Consider the following 27,987-nt stretch of genomic DNA (forward strand, 5'->3'; position numbering starts at 1 on the left):
CGGGCGGGGCTGGGCGGTGCCTCTTCTTCCTCCCGCGCGCCCTGCGGAGCCGGAGCCCGAGCTGTGCGGAGCCCCGCTGTGGGCAGGCAGTCCGCAGCTCCTGACCCGACGCGGACCGAGCGCTGGCCTAATATACCCGCCCTCCGCCGCCGTCCCCTCCCGGTAAGTCCGCTACCTCTGGGCCGGCCAGGAGCCGCGGGGAAACTGAGTCCGGGCCATGGGGGCGCTTGGGGCCGGGGAGTGGGGTTGGGGGAGCGGCGTGTGCGCCCGGGGTGGCGCCCAGCAGCCCCGCGCGCAGGGCGGCGGGATCCCGGCTCCCGGCCGGGGACCCTGAGGGGCCTCGGCCCCGCCGGCTCGCGCCCCACCCCGGACTGCCGGCTCCGGCGCGGAGACGCCGCCCGAGCGAGCGCTGCCCTCGAGTGGTGGGCCGAGGGTCGGCCGGGCCTCCGCCCTGCCCGGTGCGGGCAGAATTTACCCGCCTCGCGGCTACTACATCCTGACTATGAATCAGCCGCAGTTGGGGAAATAAACTTCAACTTCGCGTGGCACCACAAGGCATGCGGCGGCCTGCGGCCCCGCCTGGGCTGCTGGGTCTGTAGCCGCCTGGATGCAGGTGGGCGCACACGGGGCCCTGGCACCCCCATTGGCAGGCCTTGGGGGAGCGAGCCCCCGTCACTGCTCCGGGTTCCTCCAAAATGGGGCTGGTAGTCTGGCCCTGTGCTGCTCCGGTCCCACTCCTGGGCCCCTTTCCTGGGGAGGAACCCGGGAGTGACCATAGCCTCAGGAGGGAATCCGTGCTTCCACAAACCCTGGCTGCTCCTGGGGAGACACGAAGGGAGACTTGTCTGCCTGGCTTCCTGAGCCTCTGTGACCCAGGGCCCCAGGCTGCATGGTGGCCGGCCTCAGTTGTGACCGCAGCTTTAGTGCCCCACCCCAGCTGGACACACACACCAGGAGTCAGAGCAGCTAAGGTGGCCATGACCCTGCCCCAGCTGGGAATCAGGAACAAGGCCAGAGATCAGGCACACCCATGGAGGAGCTGGAGTCAGGAAGTCCCCTCCCCACCAGCCCCGCCCCCTTCTCCCTCCGGCAGTGGGAACCGGCCAGGGGCCAGGACTCCGGCCTTCTCTGGGCCTCAGCCTCCCCACCTGCACCCTGAAGGGTGGGGACACTTGCTCAGGCGTGAACCTCCTCTGTCGCCCAGCAGTGAAGGAGTTGGGGACCCAGAACAAGGCCCCAGACCCCGTCATGGTGTTTCCCAGGGTGGCGGGCTTTGGGTAGTGCATGTTGCAGCCCTCTTGTAGCAGCTGTGGATGGGCGTTTGGTTCCAGGTCTGGAGTCTGAGACTTCACACTGTCCCCACCCCTCTCCAGGCCGGCATCAACTTTCTGCTCAAAGAGCCAGGGTGGTGCGGTAGGCCCGTCCCGACCACTGCCCAGGCCCCTCCTCCCGTCTCTTCCACAAGAGTTCCCGGCCCCCAGCTCGGGGCTGACAGGTCATCGGGGCGGGTGGGCAGGCGGAGGGGGCACTGCCGGGGGGCGTGAACCCAGGTGACCAGGTGGGGCTGCCCCTCCTGTCACCCATCCAGGCCGCAAGTCCGTTGAGGCTCCGCTCCTTGGCGGCAAAGAGTTAACCGTCAGGTGGGGGCCCCCGCTTTGTGGAGGTGCTGACAGGCTGTCGCAGCTAATTGCACACACTCACATTTGGGACCTGGAAGCTGTACCCTGAATAGATTCCGTTTGCCTTTCATCAAAGTGCAGTTGTTTTCCAGGTTGGAAAAGTTAGTGGTTTGTGGGACTGCAGGAGGGAGGGATGGTAACTGGATGATGATGGGGCGCCACCCTGGGTGCAGGTGTGACCAGCTGGCCTGGCCTGGACCCTGGCGGGGGGCTTTGCCTGAGGTGAGCTCGAGCCCCTGGCTTTTGAGGGCACCCAGAGGAGGAACCCGGAGGCGAAGTCCCCCCACGGTCTGAGGGTCTGTGGGCTGAATCAGTGAAGGAGAGGAGGACCGAGTGAACTACCCTGCCGCGTTCCCACCGTGATCTCTGAGCCTCACGCCGTCCCTGGGTAAGGGTGGGCCTTGGGATTCTTGTCTGTTTCACGGGGAAGAGGAGGCTGAGACACGGGGTGGTTCGGTGACAGAACCAGCCCTCCTGGCGAGAGATGTCTGTGAAGCCCCTACTGTGTGCGTCAGCGCTCATGCTCCCCTCCCAGCTGTGGTGGCCAGAGCGTGGCCTCCACCACGCTGGGCATGCGGGAGGTGCTGCCCCGGGGGCTGGGGGAGAACTGGCCGGCCCCCGGGGAGCACTTGGAGGTCAAGGCTCTCTCCCCGCCCCTCATCACCGCCGCAGTTCCCACAGGAAGAGCAAGCACGTGGGTGCAGCAGCCTCTGGGTTCCAGGCCCGATGCCCTAGGATTTAGGAGAGCTTTGTCCTGGCCAAGCAGCGCCCCCCGCCCCTGGCCCCCAATGCGGGGAGGGGGTGCCGGCCCACCCTCAGGACACCCACCTGTGAGTGCAGAGCAGCCAACGCAGACAGACAGCCGCCCTGGAGCCCGGGAGCCGCCGGCCCATCAGGGCGGTGGACCCTCCTGGCCGTGGCTGGGGGCGGGAGGTGCGGAAGCAGTCGCAGGTGGGTGACGGACGGAAAGGCCCCGCTCCCTGCGCTGTCTGACACAGAAGGGCCAGGGCCGAGGCCGCCTTCTCCTTCCGCCTGCCCATCCTGCCCCATCGCAGCGCCCTCCCCTGCTGCAGCTTTCCCAGCTGCACCTGCTGCGTGCCCTGGGCAGCGGCCCCTGCTCACAGGCTGCCGGAGCACCCTCCGCCTCCCCCCATCCTGTGAGCTGGGCCCAGTGGGAAGGGAGGGGCAGGAAGGAGGAGGGAGGACCACCAGCTCCCGTGACGTTGTGCCTGGGCCCACCCGCTCGGGAAGGTGGAGGCCTCCCTGGGACGGGGTGCAAGGCCAGCGCGGCTGGAGGCCCGGCTGGCCGGGGCCATTAGCGAAGCCCTCCGTGGGTGGGAGGCACACGCCTGGAGAGGTGGAGGCTGTTTCTGCTTCCTGTTTTGCAGGTGGTGCCACCGAGGCCTAGCAGCAAAGGGGAGCGCAGTGGGTCGGGGGCGAGGGGCGGGGCCGGGCCGCCCACTCTGGCCACATCACAGCCCTGGGCCACGGTTTCCCTGCGTTACCTCTGAGACCCCGCTCGGCTGTGTGAGCAGAGGCTGGCCCCAGCCCCCTGCTGTGCCAGACAGTGCTGGTTCCCCCCCTCCACACGCGTACACACAGTCCCAGCAGACCCAGCTGGTGGGGCAGGGGCTTCTCCATCCCTGAGCTTGACCTTGGTCCTCGCCAAGTGCTGGTTGGTGTGGGCGTGGGTGCCAGCATGGGCCCTGCCCAGCTGGGTGAGAGGGTCTCAGTCTCCCTGTCCGGCCCGGTCCCGGTCCTCTGGGGCCCTGGGATGTGGCCTCGGTGTGCAGCCTGCCTCTCCCACCATCCATGTCCCCAAGCCCGTGTCCCCATTTCTGCTCCAAGTATGTACAGCTCGGCACTGCCGCCTGCGCACCGCAGCCGGGAAACAGACATCTGCTCTTCACCCAGCCCCAGGGTGGGGAGGGGTGCTGCCCGTCCCGCTTCCTGACCTGGCTCCGCCGCCCCACCTGCACAGGTGTGAGTGGCCTGAGAACGCCAGCCCCGCGTGCCCAGGTCGGATGCCGCCCACTTTGGGGACATCATGGCCCCTGCCTGGTGTTTCCAGGCTGTCAACCCAGGGGCTGGGCCAGGCCGTGCAGTGGAGGCAGTGCAGTCGGGGCTGCCTGTGGAAGGCGGCAGAGCGATGGGATGGGCGGCCGGGACAGAGGCCCAGGGGCAGGACCTAGGAGGTCACCTGAGCGGAGGCGGGGAGCCACCTGGGAGGGGCCTCACTGGCCAGGCAGGCCCCGGCGCCTGTGCAGATGGTACTGGCCCAGCCAACCCACGGTCCCTGGACAACAGTCTGGCCATTTTGCAGATGAGAAAACCAAGTCCAGGATGGGCCTGGCCCCTCGGTGTCTGGCAAGGAACAGCACACAGCATCTTGTGCCCAATGCTCAGGATCCCACTTGCCCGGTAGGGCCAGGCTCCTGGCACCGGCTCTCTGGGGTGGGTGGCCCAGGGATGCTGAGCGGGGACTGGAGAAGAGGCACGCTCCATTCCAGCTCAGTGTCGGCCACGGCAGCCTGGCCGAGGCGACGTCACGCACAGTGGACTGGTAGGCAGTGGGGCGCAGCACTTCCTGGCAGTTACTGGCCCGCTCTGCAGGTGGCATCCGTGGGTCTATCGGCAGACTGGGGTGGGGAGGTGGCACCAACATGCTCACCCCTGTGTGAGGACGGAATCCAGGGCCCGGCGGTCCCGTGTGTTGCCCAAGGGACGCGGCCGGTCAGCAGCAGAGCCTGGTCTCAGCTAGAACTTGAGCTGTTCCCTGCCCCCAGGCCCTGGCTTCAGCCCTTGGCAGTGCCAGGCTGTGCAGGCTGGGCCCCTCCCCGCCACAATCTGCTGCTTTGTTCTCCCTACTCTGGGCAGGCAGCCTGGAATGGGGACGCAGGACAGGCGGGGGTGGGTGGGGGCCCCCTGGGGCAGGCAGTGGGTGGCCTTCATGTCCTCCCCCAAGACCCTGAGGCCTAGACAAGCACAGGGCGATCAGGGCTTGAAGCTGGCCTTCTCCTTCCCTTCCCTGGACACCAAGGGTCCTCCCTCCTGGGAGAGGCCTTTCCTGAGGGCAGCAGGAGGCCGGGGGGGGGGGACACGGGGCTTCCTGGAGGAGGCTGCTCTGAGCTATGTCTGGTCTTGGGGGAGAGAACCCATGCAGAGGGGACGCTGGTGGCGAGCCTGAAGTCTGCGTGCGGCCCAGCGGAGCCCTATGGGTGGAAGCTGTGGCCAGACGCCACCTTGCCACCCGCGGGGCCACCAAGTTCCTCGCCCTCGCTCACTCCCTAACCGCAGGTCTGCAGCCATCACTTCCCTCAAGTGTTTGTTGTCAGAGCTGACTCAGCTCCAGAAGGCGGCAGTGGCCTCTGTCACCGTTGGCCCCTGAGCCGGTCCCCTCCCTCCCGGCCTGGGATCCCCCAGAACCTGGGCCAGAGCCCTGAGAGTGGCAGAGGTGGCCAGGCCCTCTGGGAGCCCCCCATTGGCTCTGCTCGTGTGCAGCTGGGGAGGCCGAGGCCCAGAGACCAGGTGACAGCGGGAGGCGAGGACAGACCCGGTTCCTGTGAGCCTGCAGGGCAGGTGGAAGTGAAAACCTGGCTTCCTGATGTGGGTACCTCCACTCTTCTGTCCTCTCCCTGCATCCAAGCTGGCTCATCCCCAGGGAACAGGGCTCCCAGATTGCCCCCAGCCCCTTCCCAGAAGCCCAGACTCCCACGGTGCCCAGCTCAGGGCTGCACTGCGGGGACCCTCCTCCCAGTGAGCCCAGGGTAGGGCGGCACCCCCCGCCTCCAGCTGGCGTTTCCCGTTCACCCGAGTCAGTTCCCTGCCCCAGGGCCTCCCTGTGCGGCTCCTAGCAGCTTCTGCTCCTAACGAGGAGGCTGTGCGCGGGCCACGTCGGTCAGGACTCCAGCCTGCTCCAGATCCCTGGGCACAGTGGGCCGCCCGGGCCCCCGGCCCTCCTCCACTAGCTAACTGTACAGAAGACGCAGCTCGCAGCTCCATCCCTTCACCCCGGCGACCTGAGCTGGGGGTGGACCTGCTCGAAGCCCAGCTCCCTCTGTGAGATGCTGCTGGTCTCCTGCCGTCACTTTGCTTGCTTTGTGCCTTTATAATTACGGAAATGACCATATTCACCGTGGATGCATCATCTCTTAGCGTTTGGCACGTGTCTTGTGCGACACGTCACATTTCACATGGTTGGAATCCCACACAGTGCGCTTGGCATCCTGGTTGTCATCTCTGGGTTTTAATTCGGTGCTGCCGCGAATGTCTTGGCGCCCACCCACCTCCCAGCGGGCCCCTCTGTCCCGCTGCTGGACGCAGTGAGGGCTCCGGAGGCAGGGGCCTCACACCCCGTCCTGGAGACGGCATGTGCGGCGGGCGGGAGGGCTCCTTGGACGGGAGACGGGCCAGGGAACCGTGAGGACCCTGCGCACTCCACACCCGGGGACAGGCAGGCGATGGGTGGATGCTCGGTTCCTTCCCCGAGGCCCACTGTGCACAGGACCCCCTACCTGGGGTGAGCCCACAGGGGGTGACCCACACAGTTGAGGCACCCTGAGGGCTCGGGGCCCGGTGCAGATGACACAGGAGCCAAGATCCTGGAAAGGAGGGGCAGCGGGGTCACAGCAGGGCAGGCTCAGCTCCCCCTGCTACCCGGCAGGGCCCGGGCTGCCCCTAAGCTCCAGGAGCTGCCAGGAATGTAATCCAACAGTTGCCAGGCAGTGGAAAAATTTGGGTTCTTGTAGGAGCTAAAAATACAGTGTGGCAGCCCCTGCCTCCAGTTCCGGAACCCCCCTCCTGCTGTTTCACGCCCACCCCGGGGGAAGACGAGCTAACTCTTTGCACCCGCACCCGCCCTCGCTGGCTCCGGGCCCAGAAGCACCCCAGCCCCTTTGCTGATGCTGGCAGGGCTGCCCCAAAGCTGTCTCCCCAGCCTCAGGCAGCCAGTCCCCTCCCCGGCACCTTCCTTAGCCCTGGCCCCCGCTCCAGCCCCAGAGCCCCTCCGCCAGCCCTTGTAGGGATTGGGGAACAGAAGGCCTCACCCACCTCCACAAGGTGCCAAGTGCTTAGCCCCGAGTCTGGGCTTCCCCAGCCTACCACGCTGCTCAGAGTCCGATGGATCCGTGCAGGGCTTCCCAGCAGCCGTGCCCAGCACACAGCTCGGTGCCCAGTGCCTGCCTGGACCGGCTCGCCCTCTCTGGCTCAGTTTCTCCATCTGCAGGGGCTGGTCTGGTAGGTCTGGGAGGCCAGCTTTGACCCTGCCCCCGCCATACGCGCGCACTCAGTTTGATGACTGCCAAGCAGGGGTGGTGGCTTCCCGAGAGTGCACAGCTGCCCAAGCGTGAGGGTGCCCAGGTGGAGGTGCCAGCATCACCATGTCAGGCTGGCCAGGTGCGGAAGGAGAGCCAGATGGGTGTCTGAGGAAGTGGCATCTGTGTGGGCTGGGCGAGTGCCCATGAGCAGGACACCCAGATCGGTGGGCTGACCCTAGGAGAGCTCTGAGGGAGACCCTACCTTCTGGAGTCCCCGTCCGAAGGGGAAGGCATGACCCCGTCCATGTGGAAACTCCACGTTAATGGAAGAAAAAAGGTGAACGTTAGAGATCCACGGGCAACATCCCACTAATGTCAGAGCCTCAGGGTCTCTCTGCAGAGGGTCACTGCCCCTGTAGTTTTGGTGCAGGAGTGGGGCGGACTGCTTGGAGGACAAATGGGGGTGCTTCAGTTGCCAAGGGACAGGGGCTGGCCTGAGCCACTTGAACTTGGACCCCTGGGAGCCCCAGGTGGTCGTGTTCTTCTTAAGCCTGCCGTGTTGGCTGCAAAAAAAGGTCTGCCATTCCAAATTCCTGTGCAGGCCCTGCCCTGCCCTGGGCAGGCTGGCCACCCACCTCATCTGCACCACCACACCACCCCCAGCACCTCCCCCCCCCTCCCGCCCCGCAGAACTGGGAACATTCCTGAGCTTGGGCCCCGCCCCCGCCCCGCCCTGACGAGACTATGCTGGGTTGGTCCCCACGGGCCGCCGGGTCTCGGTGCCTGGACTGGCTGTGCCGTGGGCCAGGGCTGAGCAGGCCCGAGGGCAGAGAGGCAGGCACCATGGACAGGATGACAGGAGCTGGGAGAGCTCTGCGCGCTCGCTCCGCCCACCGGGTGCAGCGTCTGCACGGAAACCCACTGCAGCCCTCGGAGACACTTCACAGATGGAGAACAGAGGGGCAGAGTAACTCCCCTGGGCGCACAGCCGGTGAGCCCAGGAAGGAGGCACCAGCCTTCCACCACGCTCCCTCCCACGCGGCGTCCCGGGTGTTGTCAGGAAGGGCCGTCCCCACAGCCTGTGCTCCTGGGAGCAGTAAAGGTTGATTTCCTCCAGTGCTCCCTTTGGAAGTGCTCAGCCACCACCCGGATGGGAACAAGCAAAGGCTGTTTATTCCAAGCTGCTGCAGCCAGGGAGTTGTCTGCTGGCTGGTTCCTACAGACATAGAACGTTACATACAGACATACCCGTCTACATGCATATTATATAATATATGTTAATATGTTAAAATATTTTCTCTGTACAGAAAGCTTCTTTACAGGAAAAAGGGGGCCTTGGTCGTGATGGGGGCTGTGGGACTGGGAAGCTGGACGGCCCATAAGAGGCGGGGCGTCCACGTGATGGCTGGGGGCACGTCTGGTTTTCCCCAGTTGGAAGCGACGACAAAAACAATGGAAGCCGTGGGTTACTGATCAGGTCCCGGCTGTGGGGGGATGTCACAGGGCGGTTGTAGGGGTTCCTGGGCTGTCGCTAGAGATGGAGGTCTGCCTTCCTGCAGGTCTGGCGCAGAGGGAGCAGGCTGCTTCCTGGGCTGCTTCCTGTGATGGTGGCTGGGTGGCCCGGTCCGGTGGCTGCAGCCGTGGCTCAGAGTTCCATGCTTATATATGGTCTGGTCGTGGTCCATTTACGTATTCAGTCTTTATCCTGAAAACCAGTTGGAACATTTCTAGGAAGATGCCCTTGGCCCAGGGCCTGATGGCCCTGGATGATGGGCCACCTGGTGGGCATCACTGAGGGAGAAAAGCCACCCCACGTAAGCCTCTGGGTCCCTAGCTGAGCTTGCTCTCCCAGCTGGATGCCCTGTGCTCACTGGGCCGCGGCCAGCCGAGCCCTGCACACCGTCGCTGCCCCACACGGCTCCTGGGGCAGAGCTCGGTGCCAGGGCACATGGCATAGGTTCCTTCGTGGACAGGTGGCGGGCAGGGCTGGTCCCCCGCTGTGCTTCCCCTCCCACAGACCCAGGGCTCCTGTGGGGGGGGTCTTTCAGGACAGCGAGCCGGTGGGCCCAGGCATTGGGTGTGGACTGGGAGGATGGTGGCTCTGGTGACACGGCTGCCTCTGTATCCAGGGACCCCTGGGGCTCTTGGCTGGCGAGGACACTTGGAGGCCAGACGCTGGCCTGGGAGGGTTCGCGCTCTGTCCACTCAGCCTGTGCCAAGCAGCCAGGGACTCGGGCCAGTGGGGGCGGGGCGGGAGGGGAGGGTCGGTCCCGGGTCCTCCTTAAGCAGCAGCACCCTCGGCGGGTGGTGGTGTGCGCCGAGGTCCGTCTGCCGTGCCCTCCGTGGTGCTGGTGGGAGTGGCCCCCTCCCCTCCACTGAGAGGCTGCCTGGGAGGGACCAGGGCCACGGCTGGTACCGGGCAGTTCAGGGGTCAGCAGTGATGAGAAGCTGGGAGAGCGTGAGGGCCAGCCGGTGGCGGGGCCCAGAGTCGATGGGCCGAGGCAGCCGGAAGGTCCTGCGAATCTGGGTGAGTGCCTGGGGGTGTGAGGCGGCTGGGCCTGGGAGGGTGCAGTCACGGGGAGGGCTCCGGGTTCTGCAGCCGGCCTGGCCCAGCACAGGACCCAGGCCGTGGGGGCCCCTGGGGGAGGGCTGAGGAGCACCCCGCAGGCCCCTCCCCTCCCACCCCTCAGGATGCTGCCAGCAGCCCGACGCTGGTGCAGGTGAGGGAACGGGCTCGGCCAGGGTCTGCTGGGAGGGTCAGAGCTGGGGGCACTTGTGGGTCAGCCCTCTCTCCCCCCAGCCAGGCTGCTTCCTGGAGGGACCCCATGGGTCCCGCAGGGCAGGTGGGCAGGTGGAGGATGAAGGGTGGGGGGAGGATGCTGGACTCCTGGTGCACACAGAGGAGGGGCTGCTGGAACTCCAGGAGGCCTCTGGCTGTTCTCTGTGCTCCGGGCAGGCGGGGGCGAGGCGGGTGGTTCCGGAAGCTCGAGGGAGGACGCCCGAGATCCTCACCCGGGCGGAGGGGGAGCAGGACCTCCGCGAGTGACAGCCGCGAGCCCCGCCGGGGACAGGCACCTGGGCCCTCGGCCCCATCCGGCCTGTCTCCTGTGACCTCAGGTGGCCCCGCGGGCCTCCCCTCTAAGTTACCAGGGCCAGCAGCCCTGAGGGTGCCGCTGCGCTGGACATCCAGCATCCCGAGGGCCTCAGGCCGCCCTCCGGGCTCCAGCCTCAGCTCTGCCGTTTCCATGTCGGGGGCCACGGGCACGTGATCTGGTTTCCCAGGGTGCCACCTCCGTGTCCCCTCCTGTGAAGTGGGGGCTACTGTGCCCGCCTGCTGGGTGGTGGGAGGCCAAGGGTCGGTGTGGGCAGTGCTGGCACCAGGCCCCGGGCATGAGGCACAGTGGTGTGGCCGTGCCCTGCCCCTGAGGCCTCCCTCCACGCTGTCCTTCTCACACGCTACATATAAGATCCAAGCCATACATGGTCGCAGAAGAGCCTGGACTGCCCCTGACCTCTGGGGGCCAGTCCCAGAGTCTGTGGTTGGGGACAGCGTCACAGCCCAGGGCCCCAGGGAGAGGGCTCGGTGGGTGTGGTGATGACACAGAGGCACAGCCCTCCTGTCCCGCTGTTCTGTTTTGGGAAGGGCACGTCTGGGGGTCATTCTGGGCTGGGTCACCCGTCGGCCTCCGGGGGATGTTCTCTGTGCGGCGATCATACCTCCTGCAGCTCCATCCGGGTCAGTCTCCCAGAGCCACAGGCCTGGGGACACTGGTCCTCCACTGCACCCAGATCGACAGAGTGAGACCCACAGAAACGGGGGCCTGGCAGGGCTGCTCCCCACAGGGCCCTGGTCTTGCCCAGAATTGGGTGGTCAGTGGACATGCCCCTTGAGTCAGCCCCCCTCCCCAGGCACATGCCCGATGCTGTGGGCCGGCTAGAAATGACCAGGGTCTGGAATTGTCCCCACCCACCCTATTGTCCCCATCTGATTCTGTCCATTGGGCAGGGGAAGCACCCTGGGGCCAGATGAGGGAGCCCCGGAGACACCATGTTTGCTGCCTCGTCACCGCTGGGCCAGTGGTATTCCTGCCAGTGTAGCCTTCTGGGGTCCTGGCGCCTTCAGTGAGGACAGCGGAGCTGCCTCCTTCCTTGGTTGCCAGGATGATCGAGACAGGGATGGGTGTAAGCAGAGCCTGGCACAAGGGAAGCCCGTGGGCAGTGGCAGCCCTGGTGGGACGAGGGTTTGCCTCGTCCCCTGGGCAGGCCTGGGCATCAGCAAGAAACGCAGTGAGTCCCCAGTTGGCAGGTGGAGGCTCGGAGCAGGGGACGTTGCCTCCACTGACCAGCCAGGGGTCAAGCTGGGCCGTGGCTCCCCTCTGGGCCCGGGGCCGGGCTCTGGGCTGACACCCCTCTCCTCTGGCCCCACAGTTCGGCAAGATGTCGGTGAAGGAGGGCGCGCAGCGCAAGTGGGCAGCGCTGAAGGAGAAGCTGGGGCCTCAGGACTCGGACCCCACGGAGGCCAACCTGGAGAGCGCTGAGCCCGAGCTGTGCATCCGGCTCCTGCAGATGCCCTCCGTGGTCAACTACTCGGGGCTGCGCAAGCGGCTGGAGAGCAGCGACGGTGGCTGGATGGTGCAGTTCCTGGAGCAGAGTGGCCTGGACCTCCTGCTCGAGGCCCTGGCGCGCCTGTCGGGCCGCGGCGTGGCCCGCATCGCCGACGCCCTGCTGCAGCTCACCTGCATCAGTTGCGTGCGCGCCGTCATGAACTCCCAGGAGGGCATCCAGTACATCCTCAGCAACCAGGCCTACGTGCGCCAGCTCTCCCAGGGTGAGGCTCCGGGCTGGGAAAGGCGGTGGGGGTGCTGGGGCACAAGAAGAGAGAGCTTGGCCCGGCAGCCAGGGAGGACTTCCTGGAGGAGGAACCAGTTTCCCATCTTCCCTAAGTCTGAAGCCTCCAGGTCACCTTGGAGCCGTGATCCTCTACCAGCTGCACCTAGTTGCCCACTCTGTTCTGTGACTTTGCCCTGCTTTTCCACCTAGCCCTGTGCTAGTTTGGGCCCTGCCCCCTCCCCAGTCTCTGGCCTCCGGGCCCCCGTCCACACCGTGGCAGCTGGAGTCACCTGGGTCAGAAACACACGTCCACCTGAGGGGCCCGCTTCCACTTCGCCTGGCTCCAAGCTCCTCGGCCTCAGCCAGGCCTCAGCCCTTCAGGTGTGCGGCCCCTGCCAATGGCATCATTCTCCACCTCCACCCCCCTCCCCGCCCCCATCCCTGCTCTGGCCACCTGGGGCTTCTCCTTCCCCAGCCCCCAGTCTCCATCCTCCGCTCAGGCTGCTGTGCCCTCCTGTGCCTGCCAAGTCCTGCTCGCCCTTCAAGTTCTGGCTCACTGTCACCTCTTTTAGGAAGTCTCCCTGGACTGCAGCCAGACTTAGTCCTCAACCCTTGGGAGAGACCGCGAGTGGCCCTTGGTGGACAGTGGTCACTGCGTGCTCTTTGCCTACCAGGCTGTGCTGCTCCCACGATGCTTGGGGCTCCGGGGCGGGGAGGGCCTGTGTGGGCGAGCAAACCAGCGACCACCCGGCCAGGCCCGGCTGTTGCCGTCTGTGGAGTCCTTTGTGCCTTAGTCTCAGCAGGGCCGGCCAAGAGACACCCCCAAAACTTTCCCAGCTCCGGGAATGCAGTGGGAGGCAGGGGTACGTGGGGACAAGCAGGCATCGCAGGCTGTGTCTGCCGTAAACACAATTGGTCTAAGTTTGGAGAAAACACGGGCTCAGCCCTGGGAGGGCTGCCAATGTTGGCCTTGGGCCTGGAGCCCGCAGGGGCCCCCTTAGACCTGAGGGTCAGCGGGAGTCGACCCCGGGTGACTGGGGCCGTGCCTGCCTCCACACCCCTCCCCGTGGTCCCGGGGACGGTCAGCGCGTCTGGAGAGGCCAGCGCCTGATGTGGGCGGTGGGCCGATACAGAGCGCCCCTGGCCTCTGCCAGCCGGGTACTTGGCAGCTAAAGTGTGGGAGCCCAGGATGGGCGGTGGGCACAGATGGGGGAGAAGCCCGGGCTGGGGGTCGGTGGGCCCCTCTGAGAGGCCCCCTGCCCTTGGCAGCTCTGGACACATCCAACGTGATGGTCAAGAAGCAGGTGCTGGAGCTGCTAGCGGCCCTGTGCGTCTACTCGCCCGAGGGCCACGCCCTGACCCTGGACGCCCTGGACCATTACAAGGTGAGCGGTGGGTGGCTGGCGCCTGGGTGGGGCCCGGGGGCACACTGACCGCTGCCCACCCTGCAGACGGTGTGCAGCCAGCAGTACCGCTTCAGCGTCATCATGAACGAGCTCGCGGACAGCGACAACGTGCCCTACGCGGCCACCCTGCTCAGTGTGGTCAATGCCATCATCCTGGGCCCCGAGGACGTCCGTGCCCGCGCCCAGCTACGCAGCGAGTTCATCGGTAGCCCCGCCCGGACCTCCGCCACGGGGCCCCAGAGGCTCTGCGTGGGCCCGGGAAGCCTGGCGCCTCCCCCTGCTCCCGTCGGTGGACCGAGGGCCTCAGGACCCCTGGACGTTAGCCCTGGAGGGCTCTCTGTGCAAGGCTGCCGGGCAGTGGAGGGAGGCGGGTCCTCTGACGTCCAGTTCCAGCCCTGTTGGCTGTGCCAGTGACCGTTTACTGGGGACCACTGTGCGTCCAGTGTGGTCTCCCCCGAGAGCCCCATGTCCCCAGTGTCCCAAGGGGGCGGGCCGGGTGCTTTGGCTGGTAGGAGTGAGCCCAGGGAAAGGGTGGAGATGAAGGTGTCAAAGGTGCGGGTGACCCGGGGGTTGGCAGCCCGAGTAGCAGCCTCTGAGGCTCACCTGTCCGTTCCCAGGGCTGCAGCTGCTGGACGTTCTGACGCGGCTGCGGTGAGTCCCCACTCTGCTCCCCAGAGCCAGGCCCCCCTTCCCCCTGGGGCCCAAGCAGCACCTCCAGATGGGCAGGGAGGGGGCTTCCTGGAGTAGCCCCAGCAGGCCCACCCCTCCTGGGGCCAGGTCCCAGGGAGGACCCAGCTGGCCATCCCTAGCGCTGCTGGACAGGCCATTAAGCAGAATTTCCCGCCCAGGGGCTCGGGAGCTGCCCCTGGAAACTAAGTTACCAGGTATGGTACAGGACGCCCAGTTAAACCGGATCGTAGGTAGACAACAGATCGCTCTGGTCGTATAAGTGTGTCCCACGTGTCGCACGGATGTACTTGTGCTAAATATCGTTCAGTGTTTCCCTAAAATTCAGACTTCAGTAGACACCTAGAAACCCGTGTGGCTGAGAACCCCATCCCAGGCCTTGTTGGGACCACTCTCCAGGATGGGGCCTCCACCCCCAGGGAAGCGGGCGGGCGGCGACCCCAGGAGTAGGAGCCCCAGCTGGTGTGACTGGTGCTGCGCCGGCCTCCGGCAGAGGGCTGCTGGGCACCGAGGTGGCGGCTCGCTGCCCAGGCTGAGGACAGGCCTGTGCTGGGCTTGGTGAACGCACAGCCCCCCGCTCAGGCCAGAGCCCCGTGCCTGCTCGCAGAGGCCGGGGGGACCCCTCAGGGGCAGCCTTGGTGCCGCCCTCCAGCACCCAGAGGAGGGCCTGCCCTCCCTACCGTGCCCCCCGCAGCACGGCCCCTCCATCTGTCCCTGCGAGTGTGAGAACTCGCGCTTCCTGTCCCGAGGGGCGCGGAGCTGACCGGAGAGGCCGGCCCAACAGACCACGCTGCCCCCGGCTACGGCGGCCACCTGCAGGCCACAGGCCCTGCTCAGGGCTGTCTGCGCGCCTGTCCGGTGGGGGTGAGGCTGGGGGAGCAGCCCGCTGAGCCTGCCTGCCCCCCTCCCACCCTCCCGCCTCAGAGACCTGGAGGACGAGGACCTGCTGATCCAGCTGGAGGCCTTCAGGGAGGCCAAGGCTGAGGACGAGGAGGAGCTGCTGCGGGTCTTCGGGGGCATCGACGTCAGCAGCCACCAGGAGGTCTTCGCCTCCCTCTTCCACAAGGTGGGCCGGGGCGGGCAGCCCCTCCCGGGACTGTCTGGAGGGAGGGGCCGGTGGGCTCAGGGCTGGAAGGGGCCTCGTGTCCTGCCCTGGTCATACCCTGCCCTGCTGGGGCCGGGGGGAGCCACATCCGGAGCTGAGAGGGCCGGGGGGCTGGAGCGAGGCAGAGGCTGGAGCCCGCTGCCTGGGGCTGGGTCTGGGCTGTCCCCGGCCAGAGCCAGGGCCGCAGGACCCAGGAGGACAGGCTGGCTGCACTGTCCTGGGCCCAGCCCACCGGCCACCGTGAGGGGTACCGAGGGGACTTCGGGACCAGTGAGAGTCAGGCGCTGGGTTCTGGTCCAGCTCAGCCGCTCCCTTCACCGAACCCAGCAGCTCTCAGCCAGGGGCCAGCGTCCCCAGGGGCATCCAGAAACACCTGGAGACGTCTGGAGTTGTCACAGCTGAGCAGGGGTGCAACTGGCTTCCAGTGGGTGGAGCCCAGGGATGCTGCCGCACGTCCCACAGTGCACGGACCGCCCCCACACGGTGACCTGACCCCAGGTGTCACCGGCGTTCCCGTCAGGGAACCGTGACTCAGGCGCATCGCCAGGGCCACCGTGGGGCACAGAGGGGTGACGGGGTGGACGCTCCTGGGGAGGCAAGGGCTGTGACCCCTACTCCTTGCCCACCCCGCCCAGGTGAGCTGCTCTCCGGTGTCTGCCCACCTGCTGTCTGTGCTGCAGGGCCTCCTGCATCTGGAGCCCACCCTCCGCTCCAGCCAGCTGCTCTGGGAGGCCCTGGAGAGCCTGGTGAACCGGGCCGTGCTCCTGGCCAGTGACAGTGAGTGGGTGGGATGGGGTGGGGGCTGGGGCCCCGTGCCCTTAGCCCCCGTCCGCGTCCCCCTCCCTGACCCCAGCCCGGTGGGCAGACCCTGGGTTCTTAGCCTGTGGGGGGAGGGGGCCAGCCTCGGTCCTTAACCCGCCCCTGCCTGAGGGAGGGGGCCGCACCTTTCCGGATGCCCCCTACCCTGACCTGGCTGTCCCCACCCCAGCCCAGGAGTGCACCCTGGAGGAGATGGTCGAGCGGCTCCTGTCCATCAAGGGGCGGCCCCGCCTGCACTCCCTGGACAAGGCCCACAAGGGCGTCCAGGTCAACCTCAGCCAGAATCGAAGGGGCAACTCCCCCCAAAACACCGGTGCCCCGACAGTGGGTGTCGGGGGCCAGCAGCCAGCGGCAGCCCTCGCTGGCCTGCACGTTGCCAGCGTCCAGGGCGAGAGTGGCAGGATGGCACCGCAGCCCACAACCCCGGAGCAGCTGGAGCCCACCCCGCCCCCAGCTGCACCCCCCCTGCCTGGCACCGCAACCTGTCCCCCGCCCCCACCCCCCCCACCTCCTCCACCCCCGCCCCTGCCGAGCCTGGGGACCGCGTTCCCTTCACCCCCACCTCCCCCACTGCCTGGCCCTAGTGGGACCATACCCCCCCCGCCTCCACCCCCAGGCTTGGGGTGCCCGCCCCCACCCCCGCCCCTGCCGGGCACCTCCGGGCCCCCTGCAGCGGACGGCGTGGAGGAGATCACCGTGAGCCACAACCTGGGCTCCGCCTGGGTCCCCAGCCACCGGCGGGTGCACCCCCCCACCCTGCGCATGAAGAAGCTGAATTGGCAGAAGCTGCCGTCCAGCGTGGCCCGAGGTGAGTCCAAGCCCCCAGGTGGCTTCCCTCTGAGGGCAGGGGCTTGGCTGCCATGGGGGGCAGCCGGGGCAGGAATAGGTCAGGGGTCACCTCTAAGGCCCCTCTCCTCCCACAGCTGCAGGCCAGTGTGTGTCTCTGATGCCGCCCATGGGCTGAGGGTGCTGATGGCTCAGAGAAGGTCAAGGCCAAGGCTGGCTAGAGGCCAGGTCACCAGCCAGCCTGGACGCAGCCCCCCCCCCCCCGTGCAGCCACACCCACATAACATGGCATGACAGCAGCTGGAGGGCTTCCTTTGCCAGGCAGTTACTAAGTGCCTGCTGTATGCTTGCCCTGGGCTGGGCCCCAGGCAGGGCACCCCTGCCAGCCCTCCAAGGCCCGGGCCACCTGCACCCCAGACTCCCGGAGTAGGTGTGAGCCTGACTGGCAGCCCCCTTGCCCGCAGAGTGCAGCTCTATGTGGGCGTCACTGAGCAGCCCGGACGCTGAGGTGGTGGAGCCTGACTTCTCCAGCATCGAGCGGCTCTTCTCCTTTCCCGTGGCCAAGCCCAAGGAACAAGCAGTGGCCCCAGCCAGGAAGGAGCCCAAGGAGGTAGGGACGGGGCCAGAGGCTTAGACAGGGCTCCGTGGCTGCCCTCCAGGTACTGATGGGTCACGGATGTTTTCCAGATCACTTTTCTGGACTCCAAGAAGAGTCTGAACCTCAACATCTTCCTGAAGCAGTTTAAATGGTGAGCTGCGAGGATCGGAGAACAGCTGGTGTCGCAGAGCCGGCCCCTCCCGCCGAGCCCCGGTCACACTCCCAGGCCCCGCCTGACCCGCTCCACATCTTGGGCTCAGCAGTGCCCTCTGCAGGCCACCCTGGGAAGTTCACATCCCATCCCTGGGGCTAGAGATGGCGGGGTAACAGCCACAGAGGACCCCAGCTGGGGGCTCTGGAGACCACCAGGCCAGACTCCCTGGGGAAAATGAGACCCAGAGAGTGGTGGGGACCCCTTAAGCCATAGACAGGCAGCGGCCAAGCCAGGCTGAGGATGTGGCCCAGCCTCCCAGCCCTTGAGTCCTTCCCTGCAGCAGGTGTCGTGCCCGGGAGCTCACTGGGTACCGTCCTGAGCAGCCCCCTGGAAGGAGGAGGAAGAGGGTGCTCTGGCAGATGGGGAGTGTTCTATTCAGCCACCAGCCTCATTACTGTGTGACCCCGGGCAGGTGGCTTGCCTTCTCTGTGCCCCGCAGCCCTGGCCCCTGCGACCTCCTAGGTGTGGGAGGCAACCTGGGTATGACCAGCAGAGGTGTCGTGGGCCGAAGGCCGTCCCAGGCTGGCAGGGCCCCGAGGAGGCCAAGTGGGGTGCTTCGTGCGACCACCCCTGTCCTCTCACCCCTCCAGCTCCAACGAGGAGGTCACCGCTATGATCCGGGCTGGGGACACCACCAAGTTTGACGTGGAGGTCCTCAAGCAGCTCCGCAAGCTCCTTCCCGAGAAGCACGAGGTGAGTGGGCCCAAGAGGTGTGCGTCGGGGGGGCCCAAGGGGCCTGCAGCTCCACCCAGGGCTGTGCCTGGTGAGCAGGCACCTCAGCGAGCCGCCGCAGGCCTCTGGGTGAGCACGCGTGGGCCTCCTGTTGCAGATTGAACACCTGCGCTCCTTCACAGAGGATCGGGCCAGGCTGGCCAGCGCCGACCAGTTCTACCTACTCCTGCTGGATATCCCCTGGTGAGCTTGGCAGCCCCGGACCCAAGGGCCTGCCCATGGGGCGGGAGCTGGGCCCAGACCCAGAGGAGAGAGCAGGGCTGTGTAGACCCGTCCCCAGGGTTCCACGAAGAGCGGTACAGATATCACTGGTGCTGCCCCCAGCCGTGGGGCCCTTCGAGGGGACGCTGTGGGCCGGGGCCTTCCTCCAGGCTGGCGACGGCATTGGGGGTGGGCAGTGGGCAGGGCTGTGTGGCCTCCAGCAGGCAGGCCCGGGCCCCCCTGTGTGACCCCCGGGAAGGCCTCTGTTCTAGGAGGGAGGGGTGCCCCATGGGGGAGCGCCGGCCCTCGTCTTCGGCAGCCAGGGGCTTGTCCGGAGCGCCATTCCCAGGCCCACGCCAGGCCTGCTGCATCCCACCTGGGGCCCGGCCGGGGAAGGTGCATGCTGAACGGGGCCAGGCCGTGGGACCACGCCCACCAGCTCTGTGCCGAGAGGACCCTGCGGGCCCAGGGCAAGTGGGTGGAGGCCCCCGGGCCCTGAGCTCCCGCTCTGCCGCTCCAGCTACCAGCTCCGGGTCGAGTGCATGCTGCTGTGTGAGGAGACGGCTGTTGTGCTGGACATGGTGCGGCCCAAGGCCCAGCTGCTGCTTGCCGCCTGCGAGGGTGAGTGCGGCACCCGGCTGGGGGCGGGCAGGCTGTGGAGGGCGCCCCTCGGACCGCGGAGGCGCCTGGGCGTGCTAACCTTCCCCTCCCTGTAGACCACCGCCCCGTCCTGAAGGCTGAGCCGTGCACGCACTCACGCGTGCCCACGCCGACACACGTACACGCACACACACGCACACCGCTTTCCCTGAGCGAGGAGTCCCCAGCCACCGGGCAGGGACACGGACGGGCCTGACCACCGAGGCGTGGCTCGGTTCTGCTGGGGTCACACGCCGGGTGGGGGTGTCCCCTGTCGCCTTGGCCACAGACGGAGAGCCAGGGTGGCTGCAGGTTCCAGAAGGTTGCCCTCAGTGTCCTTGCCCCCAGAACGGGCAGTGGTCACCTACCCCCGGGGGCGTGAGGTTCAGTGAGCGCCTATGTCGCCCCTGCTTCCGGAGCCTCCAGGCTCTCTTTCGGTCAGGGTTCCGCTGCCCTGCCCGCTCCGTCGTGCCCTGGAGCCTAGCGGGGAGGCGGGGGGTGGGGTAGGGTGCGGGGAGCGGGTGCGGGAGGCAGTGAAGGGACGCCGTCCTGCAGGCCTGCTCGCCAGCCACCGGCTGCCCGTCTTCTGCCTGCTGATCCTGAAAATCGGGAACTTCCTCAACTACGTGAGTGGGCAGCACGCAGCCCGCCCTTGCTCCCTGATCCCCGCCGGGCCCCTGGCCGGGCCGAGAGGCTCACTTCCCACCCTCGCAGGGCAGCCACACCGGGGACGCTGACGGCTTCAAGATGAGCACGCTGCTGAAGCTCACAGAGACCAAGGCCCAGCAGAGCCGCGTCACACTGCTGCACCACGTGCTGGAGGTGCCCGCGGACCTGGGGGGCCTTCAGGGTGGCGCCCACGCCCCACTCTGCTCGCAGCCCCTCTGGGCTCCCGTCCGAGCCCCTGGTCTCCCCTTCACACCACTGCACCCCCCGCAGTCCTCACCCACTCCAACTGGCCTCCGTCCCTCCCCAGACCCCAAGGAGAGCAAAACTAGCAGAATCCGGCCAGGCCCGAGGGAAGGCCTTGGAGGCCCAGGGTGCCGAGGGCTTTCCGAGGGCCCTGAACCACAGCTACTGAGGGTGGGGGGTTGCAGGGTGGCCTCAGCAGGTCTCACTGGACACGTCGTGTTGCAGGAGGTGGAGGAGAGCCATCCGGACCTCCTGCAGCTGCCCCAGGACCTGGAGCCGCCCTCCCGAGCGGCAGGGTAGGTACCTCCTGCCCTGCCCCCCCACCGCCCGCTCCCCGGCCAGTGGGGCGGCTGGGCTAGGCTGGGTCGCACGTTGCGGCACCACCCCGGGCCCCCAGGATCTGCTGCCTGATAGACACTCACTCTCACCCTGGGCAAGACCTCGCATCCACCGTGGCCTGTGGCCGTGTGACCTAGAGGAAGAAGCTGAGGCCTGGGGTGTTGGGGAACGGCCTGGCTACGCTCACGCCAGGGGCTGGTCTAACGCACCCTCTTCATGAGGTTAACCTTCAAGACGAGGCCGTGCCACCCCCTTGTACAAGGAGGGAGGCTGAGGCCTGGGGAAGCGGGGCCGGGTCCATGGGGTCACATAGCCCAGGTGCAGCTCTGGGAAGGCAGCCCGGGCCATCCACCTCCAGGGTCCACACTCGCAGCACAGGCCCTGCCTGGCACCACGCCACCGTGGAAGGTCCTCTGGTCGTGGCGCTGCTGAGCCTTGTGGAGGGTCAGGCGAGGAGAACAGGCTGGTCCGCGGGGGTCACTGTCCTGACAGCACAGCACTTGCTAGGGTGGGCCCTTCATCCCAGCACCACTCAGCCCATCTGAAAGCTCTGGCGTGCTTCTGGCAGCCAGTGGGTGTGCAGTCCGGGGGTCCCCGCTGTCCCTAAGTGTGTGCACTCTGGGGTCCCCCCGTCCCTGAGGCTGTGCAGTCCGGGGGTCCCCACTGTCCCTAAGGGTATGCAGCCTGGGGTCCCCACTGTCCCTTAGGGTGAGCAGTCTGGGGTCCCCACTGTCCCTTAGGGTGTGCACTCTGGGGTCCCCCCTGTCCCTGAGGGTGTGCAGTCCAGGGGTCCCACGGTCCCTGAGGCTGTGCAGTCCGGGGGTCCCCGCTGTCCCTAAGGGTGTGCAGCCTGGGGTCCCCACTGTCCCTTAGGGTGTGCAGTCTGGGGTCCCCGCTGTCCCTGAGGCTGTGAAGTCCAGGGGTCTCCCGTTGTCCCAGCGAGCCTGGACACCAGCTGTCACCTGACCTTACCAGCCCTCTGGCACCTTCAGGATAAACCTTGAGATCATCCACTCGGAGTGCAGTACTAACCTGAAGAAGCTTCTGGAGATGGAACAGAAGGTGTCTTCCTCCATCCCAGAGGTGCAGGAGCAGTACTCCCAGCGCCTCCAGGCAAGTGCTGGGCGGGTGGGGCCCTGGGCAGGGAGCGGCTGCCCAGTGGTCTCTGGGGAGGTGGGCCCCTCCAGTGTTGGGGAGTCTGTCAGCCCTGGGGTCCGTAAGGTAGGCTGGCGAGTTGGGCGGGGGGCAGGTGAGCGTGGGGAGGAGAGAACCAGAGTGAGAGACACCCCACCTCCCCGGGAGGGCGGCCCCTGTTCTGATCCCTGATCCTGCGGCTGCAGTGCTCGGACCCTCGGTCCTGCTCAGAGACCGCAGTACCTGCAGGGCCTGTGCCGGTGGCCGTCCTCCTGCGGCCATGGGCCCCACCACGCCCTCCTTGGGGCTCCAGCCTGGGCATCTCCTTATGACAGCAGGTGGTGCCCTGCGCGTGCCCCCTCAGGGCCATGACCCTGCCCCTGTGCCCCCAGGCCGGCATCACGGCCTCCCAGGAGGTGGAGGAGGTGTTCCAGGCCATCAAGCAGAAGCAGCTGGAGCTGGCCGCCTACCTGTGTGAGGACGCCCAGCAGCTGTCCCTGGAGGAAACGCTCAGCACCATGAAGGCCTTCCGGGACCTCTTCATCCGCGCCCTGAAGGTGGGCCCCCACCGTTGCCGGTAGGGCGGGCGGAACGGGGTGATGGGGGGCTGGGCTCACCGGCCGCGTCTGTCCTGCAGGAGAACAAGGACCGGAAGGAGCGGGCGGCCAGGGCTGAGAGGAGGAAGCAGCAGCTGGCGGAGGAGGACGAGGCCCGGAGGCTGCGGGGCGAGGGCGGGAAGCCTGGTGAGGCTGTGCCCGGGGCAGTGGGGACGGGCCACGGGGGAGTGGGGGTGGGGGCACCGTGTCTGGGCCCTGGCCACTCCTCCTTCCTTGGAAGCCTTGCAGCGCTACCTCCCCTCCTCTGGGGCGATTCCCCGGGTGGGCTCCAGGGACCCTCTGAGCTGCGTCTCTGGGCTTCTCAGTCAGGCAGGGAGGCGGGAAGCAGGAGGAGGTGTGTGTCATCGATGCCTTGCTGGCTGACATCAGGAAGGGCTTCCAGCTGCGCAAGACGGCCCGTGGCCGAGGGGACACGGCCGCAGACCCTCCGAGGAACAAGGCACCTGGTGAGACCCTCCCGCACCTTGCCGTCACCATTTGCTTCCCGCCACCCCCACGCTATGCCATCCTTGCAGCCCAGCACCTCCCTTCCTCCAAGAAGCCCTCCTAGATTTCACAGGAGAGCCCACTCCTCTCCCCTGCTGCCCTGAGATAAGGGCCAGCCCACCCCCACTATGCTTCCGCATGTCTCTGCTGCAAGAGGGCTCCCCGGCTGGTGTGACGGCCGCCCATCCAGCCCCCAGGCCGGCAGAAGAGTCGGGCCAGTGGGCCCGCTGACAGATGCCCTGGGGCTCAGAGGGGCTCTGTGGTGGTGGAGGAGGCAGGCATGAGGCCCTGGGGTGGGACTCTCCACTCCTGAGGGGGCTGCCTTGGACTCCTTGGGGACTCTGGGGGCAGGGGTGACATGTGCCATCACCTCAGGGCCCAGCGTCCCCTGCTCTCCCCCACTGTGGACAGACCGTGGACATCAAGGCCCAGGCCTGCCCTGTGGGAACCCACACTCGGCCACCAGGAAAAGCTTCCCGGGGAGGGGGCTTTGCAGGGTGGCTGGTATTCGACTTGGGCAGGCCCTGGGGATCGGGATCCCTGACGGGCCCCTGCCCCCCCACTGATGTGTACTCCATCCACAGTGGCCACCAGGGACCCCGGGGGAGGCACCAGCCTCCCCACATCTGAGCCTGGTCTCGACGCCGCAGCGGCCAAGGAGCCCCGCGGCTGGGGTCTCGCGGATGCCACCCCCAACAGCCCCCAGCCCACTGGAGACTCATCAGATATGGGTGGTCCTGGGTCCCTGGAGAGGCGTTCTTCCTGGTACATGGATGCCAGTGATTTCCTGGCCACCGAGGAGCCCCTGGCCCCCCAGCCCTCTGCAGGTGCCTGGCCATTGGTGCTGGGAGACACTCAGGCCCTGAAGCCCCTCAACTTCTCCAGTGACAAGCCCTCCAAAGCAACGGGTTTGAGCCAAGACACAGAGGAACCCACGGCCCCTCCGGGCGCCTGCCAGGCCGAGGCTGACACCACAAGCGAGGGCATGGAGGACGCAGCTGCCCACGGCCGCGGTGCTGGCCTCCCTGGTGCAGGCCGTGGTGGGGACGGAGACGAAGATGAGGAGCACACAGCCCCAGACTCCGCTCTGGACACCTCCCTGGACAGGTCCTTCTCCGAGGATGCCGTGACTGACTCATCAGGGTCTGGCACCCTCCCCAGGGCCCAGGGCCGGACGTCAAAGGGCACAGGCAAGCGAAGGAAGAAGCGCCCCTCCAGGAGCCAGGAAGGTAACTTGGGGCTCCCCCCTCCCTTCTTGTACCCCGAGCAGGGGTTCCGGGCGAGCGAGTCGGCAGGGCTCGGGGCGTTGGCTTGTGGTTGGAGCTCATTCGTCACACGCCAGGGCCCTGGAGCTCTCCTTGCGGCCGGCCGCTGCCACCCCTGCCCCCCGAGCGTGGGCGATTCCCGGGGCATCTCTGTGTCCTGCCAGAGAGGAGGTGGCAGCGCCTCTGCACCGGGAGGGGCAGCCTTGGGGGGCACCTCCAAGCCGCCACACCTCTAACCCACTGACCCCTGCCTTACGTAGGCCACCTGCAGCAGGGTGCGGCGAGGGGCCTGGGGCGCGGCTGTGTTTCAGCTCAGCATCCACGCTCTGAGTTCAGGGTCGCTCGTGAGGGGCGAGCTGTTGAGCGTGTTTCTTTTATTTGGAAGCAGAGGTTGCCCTTGACCCTGACGATAATAAAACAAAAAGACTCTGTGTGATCCAGTAAGGTACGTACCAGCCTGGCTCGCAGCACTAACGGAGGCGGCAGAGGCAGGGCCCGCGCCCGGCCCTCCTGGGCACTAACCCAGCTCCCCCTGCCCTGCAGCCAGCGTCCCCCGGGCCGTGGGGGTGGGGCCCTCCTGGTGCCCGGCTTCCCCTCCCTCTCGGAGGAGGGCTGGAGCCGTGCCTCGCCTAGTTGGGAGAGGTGCGGCCTCAGAGCCTCCCCCGGGCCGACGGGGTGGACAGGGCCAGCCGGGGTGCCCTCGGGGAGCAGGGCTCCGGGGCCCAGAGGGTGGGGATGGCGTGGCCCTTGGCCCGGCCGGGCAGGCTGAGGTCGCCTTGCCGGAGCCTCGTGCTCACTCCCAGCCCCCAGCCTTCGTTTCCCCCGAGTCTGTCCACAGGGCACCCGGCCCTCCTCTGGCCCTGGCTCCAGCCACACACGTCCCCAGGGAGGCTGTGAGGGACAGGGAAGACCCTGGAGGCCGCTGCCAGGGACAGGCAGGCCACTGGCCCCTGTGGGGATGCACAGGCGTCCTCTCCCTGGAGACGGTGGGTGGGTCTGTGGGCACCTCCTGGGACCCCCGCGAGGGGGTGGGACAGTCAGGGTCTTTGACGAGGCTCACAGCTGCAACCAGAGTGACGGGCCTGGGTCCCCACGGCGTCCTGGCCTGTGCTGTGGGCCGTGATCTGGTGCAGGGCCCCGGAGCCCCGCCCGGGTGGCAGCTCTGTTGGGGGCGCCCTCTGTTCCTCACGCATCTCCTGCCCGATGTGCCCGGGGCTTGGACAGGGCTTCGAGGTGAGGTCGGGGCGCTGCCCAGTGCAGCTGTGACCCAGGCCATCCTCACTGCCGGGCTCAGCCTTCACCCTGCGCTGCGGGGCTTTGCCCCCCGGGGGTTCTGAGCTGGGCTCTCTGCTTTCACGAGGGCACCCGCCTGTCCCTCGGGGCCAGGATTTGTCCTTGCAGCCCCAGCTGCTGGCCCTAGGTGTGGGGGACATTGGAGTGTGCAGTCCGTGGGTTCGGGGACAGCAACCATGTGTGGCCACTGTCTGGTGAAAGACCGCTGTGCCCAGTGCAGGGTCTGTGCTCCCCGAGTTCCCCCCCGGCCCACCCCCGGCTAGGCCTGGGGCTCCCAGTCTGCAGGCTCATGGGCCCCGTCATCCCAGTATTAGGACGGGAGGAAGAACCCCTACCCTTCTTGTCTCCCCAACTTCTTATTTGGAAAAAAACTTCAACTTGACAGGAAATTTGCGAGGAGGTCCCAATGAACACCACCTACCCTTTACCCTGAAATTACAAAAATGTGGAAAACATAGAATTGTTGACATCTGCTGCATTGCTCCCCCAACCCCCTGCAGCTTTCTGGACCGATTTGAGAGTTGCTTACAGCCATCAGGATACTTTGTGCTGGGGTTTGTCCCCGGGGCCCCCACGTCAGGGCCATTCTCCTGCACACCCGGACACCGAGCTGTTTTTACCCGCATCCCCGGCCGGGGTGACCCCTGGTCCCAGTCTACCTGTCGTAGTCGTTGCTTTGCTTTTCGGGAAACACAGTCCTGCCCAGGACCACACGTCCAGCCCCTTTTGTCTTGCATAACACCGAAGACACGAAGTCACTTTGGAGGTTTCCTGTTTGTCCCCCACCTGGGTCCAGGTTGCGTTTAGGGCAGGAATCCTACACCCATGACGTGAGTCCTCCCCCAGAGCATCGCGGGAGGGGCTCGGGCCCGTTGGTCCCGGTGTCGGCGGCATTGATGCCGACCCAGATGTGTCGTGGTGGTGATTCTGGCGGAGCCCCGCTGCACGAGTGCTGTTTTCACTCTGATTAGCAAGCAGCAGGTGGGGGACACCCGGAGGGACGGCTCCCAGTCTGCAGCAGCGTTTCTGTTCTGTCGTGCCTTCCACAAACGTCTCTTCTGCCATCTTGCAATCGTGCAAGTGTCGAGTGTGGGTGGTCTGTTCCGTTCTCTGCTGCGATGCTCCCGTGGCCACGGGAAGAGTAGGAGGAGTGGCGTCAGGGCGCCTCCGCCGGCTCCTCTGGTCCTCTGGTCCTTTCCTGGGTGCAGCCCCACCCCCGCTCCCTCTGCCCGCCCGGGCCCGCCTGACTGTCCCTCCGGGGCCTGCAGCGGGGCCGGGGCTGGAGCCACAGTGTGGGTGACTCTGACCCTCTGCTTCTGCCCTGCTCGTCTTCCCGGCCCATCTCTTCAGCTCTGGTCCTCAAGCCCCACGCTGCCGCCTGGCTCCGGGCTGCCATGGGCGCAGGGCATCTGGGGGCAATAGCCGGGCAAGGGCCCCTGGACGAGAGAGTACGGAGGGCACTGGGTGGGCACAGGGCCGGCCTGGGGCAGGAGCCATAGGTGTAGGGCCCGGTGCCCTGAGGACGGAGCTGCAGAAAGACACAGCAGGAGATGTCCACATGAGGGGCCAGTGGGGAAGTGACTGGGGCCTCCAGGGAGAGCTGGTGACAGTGGGGACCCGTGAGTATAGACGGAGTGAGACCTGGGGAGACCCTGCCCGCCTGGTGATGAAATGTGCTTTGTGAAACCCAGTCTGGACAGGTGGATGAGCCATCTTGCCAGGGGTCAGCTGGCACCTGCTTCCTGTGTGAGCCTCGCTTCTCCAGAGACAGGGCCTGCCGTCCGAGTGGACCTGGGGACACGCGGTGCAGCCCACTGGGCAGGGTTCACCAGGGGGCAGCAGGAGCCTGGGGACCTGAGGCGGGCCCCCTGCCACTGCCCACAGCAAGGCTGCTCCTGACCGAGTGCTTTCCTCTCCCTCCCCGCAGGCCTCAGGCCCCGGCCCAGAGCCAAGTGAGAGGACCCACAGCAGGGCCGCCCGACGTGCTGCCAAGAGGGGCTCCTCCGGGGCCAGGCTGGGACCGGCCCCCGGGAAACCAAAACTGTGTGCCTTACCCAGCCAGTGCCGCGGTCTCCCGGAGCCCTGGCAGGGGCTTGCGGCTGGGACACCAACAGGCACTGGGGCCCGGCCCGCCTGGCGCCTTCCTGGCCTGCCTGAATGCCCCCAGCCCCTCGCGGTTTGCTTTCCAAACGCCAATGCCCAGCCCCGACCCCACACCGCATGCACCACGGCGCCCGCCCGCAGCCTGCAGGGGGCAGGGTCAGGTGGCTGCGGGCCCGGGCACCACTGAGCTTGTGACCTGGCACCCAGCTGCTTCTGGGGACAGGCCCTCACAGACCCCCTCCCCTTGAAGCTGCGGTTAGCCGAGGCGGAGGGGGGGCGCTGGAGCCCCGGCACCACAGCTCATCCCGCGAGCCCACTCAGTTGATCTGAAGCAGTCGTGTTTAACTGAAATGGGATTGTTTATGCGTTTCTACAGTTCTGTGGTGGTCCAGTCGGGGATAGGTGGGTGAGAGGACCCCAGGGCCTTTGGGTAGAGGCAGGTTGTCTGACAGTGCATGGGAGGGCCAGCGTCCCTCTCCTCAGAAGGGGAGGGACCCCATGGAGTTGACACGCATCCTAGCATCTCCAGCCCTGAGGTAGGGAGGGGTCTGCCCTTGTGGCCACAGCCAGGACCTGGTCCCCTCATCGACAACACAACCCGCCCTGCGAGCTGCTGCTCCCACCTCCAGACCCGGCTGGGCTGAGGGGAGGCCGGGATCCAGGCCTAGGGGACCGGACGGATCTAGCCAGAGGGGCTGCCGCCTCTTGTCTCTGACCCCGTCCCGTGGGCCCCCTGCCTGCACTGCACCCTCGCCCACCCCCATCCCCCCCCACCCCCCGCTGTGTGCTGCTGAGACTGGAGGAACTTTGGCCAATAAAGAGCAAAGCTTGCCCAGCACGTGACTACATTGTATTCAGAAGCCGTGGGTGAATGTGGTTTGATCACA

General features: G+C 67.0%; 1 protein-coding gene across 3 annotated transcripts; it reads left to right on the top strand.

Annotated features, from left to right (window-relative positions):
• Positions 1–27,935, top strand: INF2 (inverted formin 2). Of its 3 annotated transcripts, XM_082619541.1 has the most exons (23): positions 1–162; positions 11,363–11,762; positions 13,034–13,149; positions 13,216–13,375; positions 13,788–13,821; positions 14,782–14,923; positions 15,598–15,739; positions 15,951–16,589; positions 17,032–17,177; positions 17,255–17,316; positions 17,970–18,072; positions 18,209–18,294; positions 18,833–18,933; positions 19,507–19,577; positions 19,666–19,773; positions 20,089–20,159; positions 21,195–21,315; positions 21,729–21,893; positions 21,974–22,079; positions 22,259–22,399; positions 23,024–23,668; positions 24,093–24,149; positions 26,925–27,935. In XM_082619541.1, the coding sequence occupies exons 2-22, from the start codon at positions 11,372–11,374 to the stop codon at positions 24,146–24,148; spliced, it is 3,606 nt and encodes a 1,201-aa protein (XP_082475667.1). In that variant the 5' UTR covers positions 1–162; positions 11,363–11,371; the 3' UTR covers position 24,149; positions 26,925–27,935. The 3 variants fall into 3 exon arrangements, with proteins under 3 accessions (XP_082475667.1, XP_082475666.1, XP_082475668.1); XM_082619540.1 differs by lacking the exon at positions 24,093–24,149 and having other exon boundaries at positions 44–162; XM_082619542.1 differs by lacking the exons at positions 24,093–24,149; positions 26,925–27,935 and having other exon boundaries at positions 44–162; positions 22,263–22,399; positions 23,024–23,447.
• The last annotated feature ends 52 nt before the right edge of the window (positions 27,936–27,987 follow it).

The sequence above is a fragment of the Mesoplodon mirus genome, assembly GCF_964341445.2.
Source record: "Mesoplodon mirus genome assembly, chromosome: 4".
NCBI classification, from domain to species: domain Eukaryota; kingdom Metazoa; phylum Chordata; class Mammalia; order Artiodactyla; family Ziphiidae; genus Mesoplodon; species Mesoplodon mirus.

What these genes read in the sequence shown, in the direction of transcription:
- INF2 (XM_082619541.1), top strand. Translation starts at nt 11,372, where the DNA reads ATGTCGGTGAAGGAGGGCGCGCAGCGCAAGTGGGCAGCGCTGAAGGAG. An exon ending in GCTACGCAGCGAGTTCATCG is followed by an intron (nt 13,376 to 13,787) that starts GTAGCCCCGCCC and finishes GTCCGTTCCCAG; the next exon opens with GGCTGCAGCTGCTGGACGTT. An exon ending in CTCCTGCTGGATATCCCCTG is followed by an intron (nt 18,295 to 18,832) that starts GTGAGCTTGGCA and finishes CTGCCGCTCCAG; the next exon opens with CTACCAGCTCCGGGTCGAGT.